At 48.6% G+C, this 11,903-nt stretch overlaps 1 protein-coding gene across 1 annotated transcript in view; it reads left to right on the forward strand.

Moving 5' to 3' along the window:
• fbxl17 (F-box and leucine-rich repeat protein 17) overlaps positions 1–11,696 on the forward strand; it is a 217,129-nt gene extending 205,433 nt beyond the window's left edge. Inside the window, exon 11 of the mRNA XM_056418213.1 lies at positions 9,290–11,696. Coding sequence (XP_056274188.1) covers positions 9,290–9,427 — 138 coding nt within the window. The 3' untranslated portion in view covers positions 9,428–11,696. The remainder of the gene's footprint in view (positions 1–9,289) is intronic.
• The last annotated feature ends 207 nt before the right edge of the window (positions 11,697–11,903 follow it).

An 11,903-nucleotide genomic window follows, 5' to 3' on the forward strand; every position in this document is an offset into this window, starting at 1 on the left:
TTCCAGCCCCCCCCCCGCCCTCGTTTTCTTTTCTTCCTCCCCTCCCCCTCTTCCTCATCCAGCGTTGTTTGCTCATCACGACGGAGGTCAGCGTCATCTCATGGAGTCGAGGACGGACGGCGGGCCGGACGCAGCGTGGTCTGGATGCTCGGACTTGCCAACCCTGATTTGTTTTTGGGGCATAACCGTATCACGTCCGGCTTGTTTCCTTTTTATTTTTGGGTTTCCGTCTCACGGACTTACGAGAGACAACGGCAGGAGGCCGCCGTCTATTTTTAGCCTCCGGTGCGGCGTCTGGCTGTGCTGGTGATGAATTAGCTATTTAATGCTAATGACAATGTAGCCCCCCCCCCCCCTCCCCGGACAGCGTGTCCGTACACATTTAATACATCCAGAGTGGGCGGGGGGGTGGGGGGATCGATGTGCAGCTTTACAACCTGTCGGGAACAGAGCAGCCGGCGGACGTGAAAGCTTTGAATACATTTTGGAGGGAGGTTTCCGAGGAGCGTCGACCGGCGGCTGCTCGGTGGACGCTTGAGAGAAAGAGGAAAGCCGTTCAGAAAAATAAAGACTTCCAGATGTGTCACGCCGTGAGAATGTTCCGCTCGCCCCGACGGGGAATAGAACAAAAGGCTGAAATCCACGACGGACCCGTTGACCTTTTCTTAAATACGGGAGCGCTTGACTTTAATTGCTGTGTCCTCGTGTGATTATTCAGAATTAACCTGCGATTCTGAATCATCGCTCTCTGTGGCGTCGGGCTTACAGATGAGCTCGCGTCGCCCCGCCCTCGCTCTCAAGGAGTCGCGACGCATTTGGTATCGCGGCGTTCTCCGAGAGGACGGGGTCACTCCGTATTTATTCTTGAGAACGAGGGAGTCAGGCGAGGCCAAAAAATAAAATGTAAAATGTAACACAGAAGCTCTGTTGTGATGATCTTCAAGGAATTCTGCTCGCGTCTGACCTCCAGTAAGTCGCCCAAGTCGTAGGTCGTTGCAGAAGGTGTGTGTGTGTGTGTGTTTTTAGTTTACAGGACATTCAACAGGTCTGCTGTTACTCACCTCCTCTGTCTCTGGTTGTCTCTCTGTCTCCTCAATCTCTCTCTCTTTTCCGCCTGTGTTTCTCGCTCTCTCTGTTTTTTTCACGCCGCCATCAATTTAACCGCCGGACATGAGAGGTTTGGCGCTTCTAACGGGAACGTCTCGAACCTTTTGGATTTGATTGAGCATTTATTTTTGCCAAATTCGGTGTGCGTGGTGAAAGTGGACCCGGTCCGAAGAAGACCTGTGGGGAACCCGCCTGATCCCTAATTGATTTCATTAATATTAATAGACGTAAATAATATATTATTCATGAAGGAAAGCTCTCTCTAAGGGGCTCGAGGACAAAAATAGTCCAAAATAGATCAAACTCGAACCCGACCCGAGGAGCCAGTGAGGCATCGTATCCGTCATTGAGTTGGATGTTGTCCGATGAAGACGGTAAAAAGATGATTCACCTGTCGTGTGAGCGTACGATACAGCGGTGCTGACTGATTGAGACGTTTGTCTCTCTTCACTCTGGATGAGTAAAGCGAGCTTTAATCATGCTTCACTTTAGAGCTCTTCGTGCAAAGTGTTCCCTGCTGAAGGAACGGAGGAGTGGGAAACTCGCTGTGTCGCCGCAACACCGCCCAGACACGGAGAAAAAGGCCCTTGAGTAAATAAAAGAAGAGAAAAGCCCTTTGAGTTATGGAATGTGTTCCTCCGGTCTGCAGAGATAAGAAAACTGGGATTGGGGGGGGGGGCTGAGCTGAGCATCGCCACACATTCCTTTAGTTACCTTTGTCACACGTGATGAGTGCGGGGTTTACAAACCTGGCCTCCAGAACCCCTCTGACCCTGTTCAGTTCCCCCCCCCCCCCCAATTCCTCTCCGCCTGTGAGTGTACGCACTGACACCCCGCTGCTTCACAGCCGCCTGACGCTGTGCAGGGACGAGGCTGCGTGAGCGGGACCAGACCTCGGTTGTCGCGAGCGGTGCCTGGCCCGGTTTTAACCAACAACACACCGCATAAAATTTAAAAAAAAGAGCGCACCCAAAGATTTCTGTGAGCCCCCCCCCACCCCCACCCGGAGACGAAATCCAAATGTTTGAGCTCCGGCTTTCCCTCTCAGTCGATTCCTTAAGCTTCCAATCCACTGCATCGATAGTTCATTTGGAAATATAGAATCCCTTCAGAATAAGTTTGCGGCGACCTCTTTTCTGTCCCCACACTTCAGAAATCCCACTGCTTTCTTCTCCCCCTCCCTCTTATCAGAGCGTAGAACTGTCCTTCAGTCGTCCAGTCACTCGTTTACAAGCTTTAGAACGGGGGATTTTCCTCCGACACTTTAAAGAAAGCTATAAATCTGGCCTGTTTGAATCCAGACTTGTTTAAGCCGCCCTTCACTGAGACCTGCTGCCTAAACCGGCTTTTGGAGCATTTCACCCCGAATGCATGTCCTGGTTGACTGATCCAGTGTCCACATGGGAAGAGACAGGGAACAGGTATCTGTCTCTCTTTATGGGCCAGAGGCTGCCACATGGCCCGGGAGAATGTGGGCTACATGAAGAAGAAACAAAACGAACGAGAAACCCGGCCGACCTGAATGAAAAACACGCGGCGAATACAAATAAATTGTATTTAACCCTCCTGTTACCTTTATATTTACTGACATATTTTACCCTCGGGGCCAATTTGACCCCAGCAATTAAAACCTCCAGAAAATTATTAGAATTAATATTGTTTCCCAAGTTTAAGTGTGAGGTACTTTATGTTTGTTTGTTGACTACCTAAATAGCCCTTTAAATATATAAAAAAGTTGATATTTCTTATATGTTTGACACAGTGAAAAACAGCCTGGGGTCAAATTGACCCCAAAGAACACCGACATTAAACATTGAATGGGGTCAAATTGACCCGAAAGGTAACCGGAGGGTTAAAAAAGGCCCGCTGAACTCGTCTGGCCTCTGCGTCTATTTAGATCCGGTTCTAAAGATGTTGAATATCAACAGTGCTCGGTTGCTTTCTTCGGGGTCATCGTAGCGGCGTACACAAAAGCTTCGCTGGGTTTGATATATTCAAAAGCAGCGGAGGGGTTGTATTTTGTTCGGGCCGTCGACTTCCTGAACTCCCTCCCTCTGGATTCCACTTCCCTCCCTTTGATTGCTCAGAGCACTCACAGGGTGTCCTCAGCACGCCGCTCTCATACGATATGCATCTTTGCGTTGGTGTATCTGATTATCGATTTACGACCCCGTTCTTCTTCTTTCTTTTTTTTTGGTGGGGGGACTGCATCTGCATTAGTCGTCTTTTACGACTTGCTTTACAGCGCTGCTCACCAGCGGAAGGCCCGGGGGGCTGGCGGTAAATGTATATTTTACGTGGTGATAGAGTGCATTTGCATCAGAGGATCGAAAAAAAGAAAAGAAAAGAATAGAGAGCGGATAAGAAGACTTCCTGAGAGAGAGAGAGAGAGAGAGACAGCGGAGGTCAGATGGGAACGCGCCCCCGCTTCCCTTCATGCCGTCACGTGCAGAAAGGAGAGGAGCTGTTGTGTCACACACACACACACACACACACACACACACGACCCATGTAAGCTATTCCCTGTTCAAATAAAAGGTGCTTTTTGCCGAGCGACGTATCGGACAGATTTTTTGTTTTCCCCTCATCCCTCTCTCTCTCTCGCCCCCTTGTAAACCCTGACAACAGCACATTACCCGTCAGCGTGCATTACGCCGCGCTTAGATCTGCAGCGCCGCATCTTTGAAGTTAAAATGTGTGTGTGTGTGTGTGGGGGGGGGGGGGGATATCGTAAGCATCGGCCTCGCTCCAGATAGCTGTGGCCGTGCTCACCAGATGCTTCCCAGAGATTACAGCCGTCAGCGAGCAGCGGTCTGCTCCGAATCCTCATTCCTGACAGCAGACGCAACAGCGGTTTACCATTGTTGTAAGCCGATGTTGCCGAGCAACCGAACGGCGGTTTGTTTGTTTTTTGCCTGGTTAACGAAGTTGCACTCTGGGGGGGGACGGTGAAAAACAGCTGACGCCGCGCTTTTCACGAAGTCACGCGGGACGGCCGCTGTAACCAGAGGACCCGCAGCGTTCGGGTCCGACCTGCGTGTCGGGAAACACCGTGAGACGCAAATAGCGAGCAGGCGTGGCGACGTCACGCCGTCTCCGTCGGCGCACCGCGGGATCGCGCAGAGGGCACAAGCGAGCCTCGCCGCGAGGAACTCTGGGAACTCGCTCGGATAGTGGGGGGGTGTTTTTAGGCCCCGAGAAAAGATTGACTCTAACTCAGTGTGGAGGAGAGTTAATGGAGGCTGTGAGGCATAAATACCTCCGGTAACTGATTTTCTGTCGACAAGATTTTCCATCCAACGGCAATAAAATGTTTTGAAAATGAGCGGAGAGGCATATGTCATTCTGAGATGCCCATTCATCAAACCAGGCACGCCGAGTTTATGTGTTGTAACCATTTAAAATGCACACGGGCTTGGATTTGATTGATGGTAAAATCATTTCCTTCCTTCAACTTGATTGGCTTTTTCCTCTTCCGTGATACGATGTTGGCGTTCCGATGATTGGGCGCCCGCCGCACGTGTCCATAATGAACATTTAAGAACCACCTTTTGAAGCGTTTCGCTGCACGCTGAGTTTTATCATCAAGTTCAGCGCAAAAGTATTTTTTCTCATCGAGACCCGCGTCAACGCGATCTCGGCGCGCAACATTCGGCGTCGCCGCAACCGGCGATTAGCAAACGATTCGGCGTTGTGATTGGGCGACGTGTCGGGTGCGCCGTGTTTGCTCAGCGAGCGCATCCACGGCGAATTAACATGAATGAATGTTATGGCCTCGCATCAGTCTGACGGGTCTGTTCTTTAGATTTGCTTTAATTGTAATTAAGCCCTGATTAACGAGCCGGGGGATGTTGCTTTCTCTTTTCGAGAATACGGCGTAATAAGTTATGAAGGCAATCAGGAGTTTGTCATTGTATTTGCTAATGAGGCTCAGCCGTGTGTCATAACACATTTCATCTACGTAGCGGCGGCGTTTTGAAAAAAAAAGGCCTCGGCGGAGCTGTGAAGGCAACAGGCGGCCATCTTTGAAGGCCAACTCGGGCCTCTGGCGCTGACCGTGAGCCGTGAGCACGCCGCGGGTTCTGACCGTCTCTCCACCGCCACCGCCGCCGCCCTGTATGTGGAAACCAGGTGTGACGAGTTAATCCCTCATCACAGCACTAGACAGGCACTAAATGGTCACTTTACTTTTCCTCTTCCCAGAACAAATGCACTTAAGAAATCAGTGATGTACAGAGCGTTGCATTCTGGGATGTGCTCCCCTCATATGTGACTAACAAGAAATAAATGTGATTTCAAAAGGAAATTTAAGGCATCAATAATCAGAAAGGAAATTATCGTAGATTAGGTTATTATTTTAGATATTTAAGGTATCTGGGTATTATTATTTTACTTTTAATGTAAATGTTGTTTTCAAAGTCAAAGTGTTTTTGTGATAATTACCTTCGCATTGAAAATGCGGAAGGTTATGTTTTGATCGCCGTGTATTTATTTATTTATTTGTATGCGTGTTCCTCGCATAACAAAAAAAGTTTTAAACCGAATCGCGTTAAATTTGGTGGGATGATTGGTTATTATACGGGGACCATTTGATTAGATTTTGGGACCAATCGGGTCAAAGGTCAAGGTCATGGAAAGGTCAAAAATATTCTTTTTACTATAGCACGGTCAATTTCTATCCAAATGGCATGCTACTAATGCCAAAATGTTCATAATTCAATGCCCAATCTTGTGATATGCGAAGGTATGCGCTCTACCGAGTTCCCGTTCTCGTTGATCATGCTGTACTGCATTTAATGTATTTGTATTGTATTGTAATGTTTTTTTGCCTGTACCGCAGGAAGAATAGTCTCCACTACGGTGTAGACTAATGGGGATCCTTAATAAACTAAACTAAACAGCGATTTGGAGCTGCTTGGTGGATTTTTGCCAGACGGTCAATGGAAAGCTCACGACTCAACAGAGGGTGTTGGCTCGGAGCCCGAAAGAGAAAGAGCGTGCAGTCATCTTCTCTTCTGAGAAACGCCATTGTGGGGGCTTATTCAACATTTCTGTCCAAAGATTATTAAAAAATACAATGTGCTGCAACTCTAAACATATTAATAATTTACAACCTGATTACCCATGTCAGTCTAAGCCTTACGAAACCACTGAGTCAGCAGTCATAGTCTAAACAATAGAAATAAAATCCAATTTGTTCACGCAGCTTGTTGAATTCTCTCGGATTTTCATGTCGATTTCATGGTGATTCAAATTGTTGCATTTATTTAAGTTATTTAAATTATTATATTCACGTGCACCCCTCCCCCCCCCCCCCCCCGACTGTATATGAATACACTTCCAGGGTTAAATATCCCAAATGATATTCCCCGCTGTCCACAGTACCCCCTCACTTTTTTGGATTTCAGCGTGAGAGGAAACGACTATTCTCACATTAAGGTGAATTCTTTAAGGCAATACGGCGACACACTGTTTTATTAATGCGGCGACTCTGCCGATGAATCATTGAACGCAGCAACGTGAAAACTGTTGCTGGAATCTTCTCGTTTCTCCTCTCACAGTAATGCGCCTCTCGGCGGTGGAGCTGTCAGAGTTATTATTTTAAATGTGAAAGCCCTGTGCCGGTCTCCGATGTCTTGCTCTTCAACACTCACTGCAGAGAGAACTGAGAGCCGACTGGTTTTTTTTGGCCCCGGTTTGCAGTATTTTCCTCTCAGAAAAACAAAAAAGAGACTTTCTGACCCTGCGGTTTTGATTTTATGTCGACTATGTCGAGGATTGAAAGAGTCTGTCGACCCTCCGCGTGTCGGCGTCCAGCTCCCCGTCTCTCGCCTATTTGAATCCTGCTTGTGCCGTGCAGTTTCCATCTTCCCTCTGAGACCGGGGCTCTGGTCTTATTGCTCCAGCTCTGATTCGGCAGATTTTATCCTGACTCTGTCTGTCCATTTTTTTTTCTCAAAATGTGTCTCGACTTGGCCGGGGATGGGCCGATACGCTCCACTTAAAGGAAGTGTGTTCACCGAGGAGAAAGACAGAAAGTGTCAGACCCGAGCGGACCGGAGCCCGAGACTTTTCTCCCAGAAAGCAAAGGGCTCTGGGGCAATGGGGGGGGGGGGCTGTGGAGCACTTTGTCACTGCTTTGGCAACAACGGATGGCTGTGTGCACCACGTGTGTGTGTGTGTGTGTGTGTGCGTTAGTGTTTATACATCATTTCCCCTGGAAAGTGTCATGCTCGCGGGTGGGCGGGGGGGGGGGGGGGGGGTTCGGTCGGTTCTGGGTGGATTGCGCTTAACCCCTCGAGGTCTCCAGCGTTCCTCCGCCTCTGGTCTTCGTCAGATTCTCTGGGCTCTCGTCTGGCGCTCTGACGGAGCGTCAGGCGGGCGAAGGAGCGCTGGAGTGGCTAATAGCTGCTTGTCTTTCTCGTCCTCCGAGAACACGGAGGCCTCATTAGCCTCGCGAGCTCAGCCGTTCCTCTGGTGCCCGAACCCATCGCCATCGCCATCGTCCAGCTGCGTGTGCGTGCGCGCGTGTGTGTACGCTCTTAAGAAATTGCTTTTCCTCCGCCTGAGTCGAGCAGACATCCCGACAGGGCATTAACAGTTCAATCTGTGTCCCCGATCTTAATAAGGCATCATGGGGGCGACGCGGAGACGGTCGACAGATTTTTAGAACGCTCCAATTTAATCAAGTCATTTCAAAATCTGTATTTATTCGACCTAAAGCAATATATCTGTTACATTTATGTGGTTTCAAGTTGATTGCCTCTTTTTTAAGACATGCACCCGACGGGGTCTCCTTGGAAACGAGCCGCGATGCTAAATGAACGGCTCTCCGTCGGGTTCCTCGCGATACGCTCAGCGCGTGACGTACGGAGCGACGTCATCGCGAGAGACGTTTGATTTGATCGCGTCAGACTGCTGAAGGCTAAAGAACAGGCCGGACATGTTGGAGCTGCAGATTTGGTCCCCCATCACTTCCACTCAGGGTTCGTACGGTCATGGAAAACCTGGAAAAGTCATGGAATTTTAAAATGGTCTTTTCCAGGCCTGGAAAAGTCATGGAAAAAAACTTAAATCATAAAAATTTTGGAAAAGTCACGGAAATTTGTTCTGATCACATGTTCATTTCCGCCGAGTTTGAAATAATTAATGTTTTTTAAAGAAAGACGCTCAAAATATTCGCCGGCGTACGCTCTCAATACATAACATGTTCTAAATTGTTCATGTTTATACCGAGATTTCAGTTTGGTCAGGGAAATTTGGTTTAAAGTCCTGGAAAAGTCCTGGAAATCCATCGGTCAAAATGTGTAAGAGCCCTGTCCACTGCAAAGGCATGAAGCAACATGTTGATGGTGTGAGAAACCATTACAGCCCAGCGGTCTCCGTGTACACACACACACACACACACACACACACGGGCTCCTGAAAGTGGTCTGAAGGCAGACTTGAAAAATGGCATTCCTTCTCCCTGAACGTACTGTAATCAAACGGGCCAAACATGTCAGGAGAAACGTACGCGTACATGTCGTCCGTAGTTCGGATAAACAGCGGTCGACAAAAACAAACGATTGCAACGCAAGAGCCACTCGCCCCAAAGTTTCCCGCGCGTCACGCGTAGTTTGTCCAGGCGGTGGGCGTGTAGATGTTTAAAGTCGCCCACAAGTGCTCAGAGTAGCGGAGAGCTCGAACGTCCACAGCTCCGTGACACCTGAACATCGCCCGATGGAGACGGTGTCATGTGACCAGGAGCTGTGGGAGAGAAGGGGAGAAAATGGACTTTAAGTCGTTATGTTTCATTTATTACCTTCACATTGAAAATGCGGAAGGTTATGTTTTGATCGCCGTGTATTTATTTATTTATTTGTATGCGTGTTACTCACATAACTCAAAAAGTATTAACCCGAATCGCATGAAATTTGGTGGGATGGTTGGTTATTATCCAGGGAGCATTTGATTATATTTTGGGATCGATCGGGTCAAAGGTCAAGGTCAAGGTCATGAAAAGGTCAAAATCTTCACGTACATTTTTATCCAAAATGGCATGCAACTAATGCCAAAATGTTCATAATTAAATGCCCAATCTTGTGATATGCAAAGGTGTGCGCTCTACCGAGTACCCATTCTAGTTGTCACTGAGGTGATTCTGATCATTTGTGTGTGTGTGTGTGCGTGTGTTTTGCAGGTGAACGAGGAGACCGTGGAGAGGCTGGTGGTCCAGTACCCTCACATCGTGTTCAGCACGGTGATGCAGGACTGCAAGAGAACCCTGGAGAGAGCGTATCAGATGGGCTGGAGCCCCAACACCTCCAACACCTCGTAGCTGCTGCTGGATCTCACTCACACTCACACACACACACTCACACACATACACACACTCACACTCGCAGAGGCCCTTTTGGTGTACAGACACACGTACACAATATTTGTTGAAACATGCATGTGAACATGGAGCGACTCACAGGCGAAGGTCCAGTTCCCCGACTGTTTCATTTCCAGAACATCTCTCTTGTTTTAAACGATTTAAGTACAAATATCGGCCGCCTGGTATTTTGGAGTTCAGCGAGACGGTCGCTACGCCCCGATTCTCGGTAATAATCGACAACCTGACTGAATCGTCCTCATCGTCATTCTCAATCGGTGATGTCACTGCCTCGGAGTGGCCGGTCGGTCCAGTTCCGACTCGCCAAGTCCGCGCGTGCTTCGTGCATCTCGAGAAACGTCCATCGCATCCACTTCACACTCGGCGGGGCGCGTTGTTTGGGAGGGCTCTGTCGAATTTTGGACAAGCACGCTCTGGCGCCCGAACGACCATCGAGTGGGTCCGGGAGTGCTCGCACGCCACGTCCATCTGACTCCACTCTGTTCACCGCGGAGCTTTCAGTTCCCACGTGACGCTGGACATTTTACTGAATACGTTATGTTTGAATTGTTCTATTTTATGTGTCAGATCTGAACGGACTGTCTAAAGGTCAACGGCCACAGGCCAAAGGTCAGGTCCCCCCCCCCCCCCACCCGGGTGTTTTCTCACCGGTGTGGCCGTGGCTCGGTCGACGCGTGACCTCGTCGGTATGAGCGGTTCTCGAGAAAGCACCACAGGACGCACACTCGCCCGTTCCACCGGGGAGGTAGTCGAGGTAAGGACACATATGGGGGGGGGGGGGGGGTCTGGTCTTGAATACATGGAGAAGATCCAAACCATAGCGCATCCTGAAATCAGAGACCAACGAGCACAGATGAGAACAAAGGCGCGTCTCCCCGCCCCCCTCGGCCCTCGGTGGCGTTGACGTCCTTCAGACTGAACGCCGCGTCCTGCAGCGAGATCGCACGACGCCCAGCGGGGACTCGGAGCTCGGGACTCAGGAGACGGCATCCCTGCAACTGAAGGCCAGAAGACTGCCGGGCGCTTCAGACTTCGGTTTTTATTCTTCTTCTCCTCTCTTGGACGTCCAGCGCGGAGCCGCGGGCGTCGAGACGGTCGCCGAGGCTCGCCGAGGCTCGCTTTGAAGGACGGATCTCTTCGCCGTGGCTCGATATGCACATTGTCACGGCACGGAAAGAAGGATTCAACCCCCCCCCCCCCCCCCCCGGCAACGTCGCGGCAGGGAGAAAGCGTCGATTATTTCTCCCAAAAGAAACGGCATGTTTACACTCGGATCCTCGTCTTTTTTTTTTCTCTCTTCTTTTCTTTTTAGCTCCAGAGATATTATCAACATGTGAGCCGCCGTTCTGTGTGACTTGGGAACAATGCTGTGTTGTGATGCCGTGCTTAGAGTTAGAGCATCAGTGAGTCCGTTCAGTACGTGCTTGAAATAGAAGTTGCCTTTACCTAAAAAAAAGAAAAAACCCTGGCTGATGTTCTCAGAAGAACAACCACCACCCCGTGATGACAGGTAAGAGGAAATGTTGCCTTAATGCTGAGTGGGTACTGTAATTGCCATCCAATTAGCGAGCCAGAATTTATTGAGGAAATGTTTATCTGACTTTATCTCATACCATATTCCCAATATTTGATATATACATATGAATAAATATTCCTGATATTGGTTTTTGAGCATATTCTTGTAACATTAGCTATGTAGCAAATGCAATGAGGGATTTATCTTTCTTTGTGGTGTAGGATGTAAAAAAAAAATAGAATAAGAAAAAGAAAAAAAACTGTCTAGAGCCTTTCACCAGAGAGTTAAAGTTTTTTTTTTTTCTTCATCTCTCTTATAGAAACTCAGTAGTGTACAGTTAAAAATGCAAATAACCAGGGTATTTTTATATGGTGTGAACCAGCTCTGGGCTCGGCCGCCACACACCGTCACTCAGACGTGAACAATAGCTTCCTGAGCCTCGAGGTGTGAGTAGAACTGTACACTTTCTACAGCATATAGAGATTTCAGACAACTAAAAACACCGTCATTTTACCCTTGTCAGGATTTGTAGACTTTAACCGGTGTCTCCCCGCTGCCTGTTTTTGTTCCGTTTGTGTTCTTTTGTAATCCCCATATGCACTTTCTTCCCGGCTAGATGTTGACACACTTGATTCCTGATTTGTTAAGGCAACCGTAAATGACTGGATTTACATAAAGATGAATAAAACACTACTTCAAGCTTTCGTTTCTCTTTTCCGGTTCTGTGCGTGTGGAATCGAGGCGGGAGAAGAATATTCGAAAAGGACGGCAGGAATACTCCTTCGCTCATTTCACATCATCTTGTGGACTTTTTTTTTTTTTTTACAAAACTTGTGATCGCAAACGATTGCGTTTCAACTTTAAAGTCCACGACGACGACAATGGCAGCCGTGGTGAAAT

Source organism: Pseudoliparis swirei, chromosome 7, assembly GCF_029220125.1.
Source record: "Pseudoliparis swirei isolate HS2019 ecotype Mariana Trench chromosome 7, NWPU_hadal_v1, whole genome shotgun sequence".
NCBI lineage: Eukaryota > Metazoa > Chordata > Actinopteri > Perciformes > Liparidae > Pseudoliparis > Pseudoliparis swirei.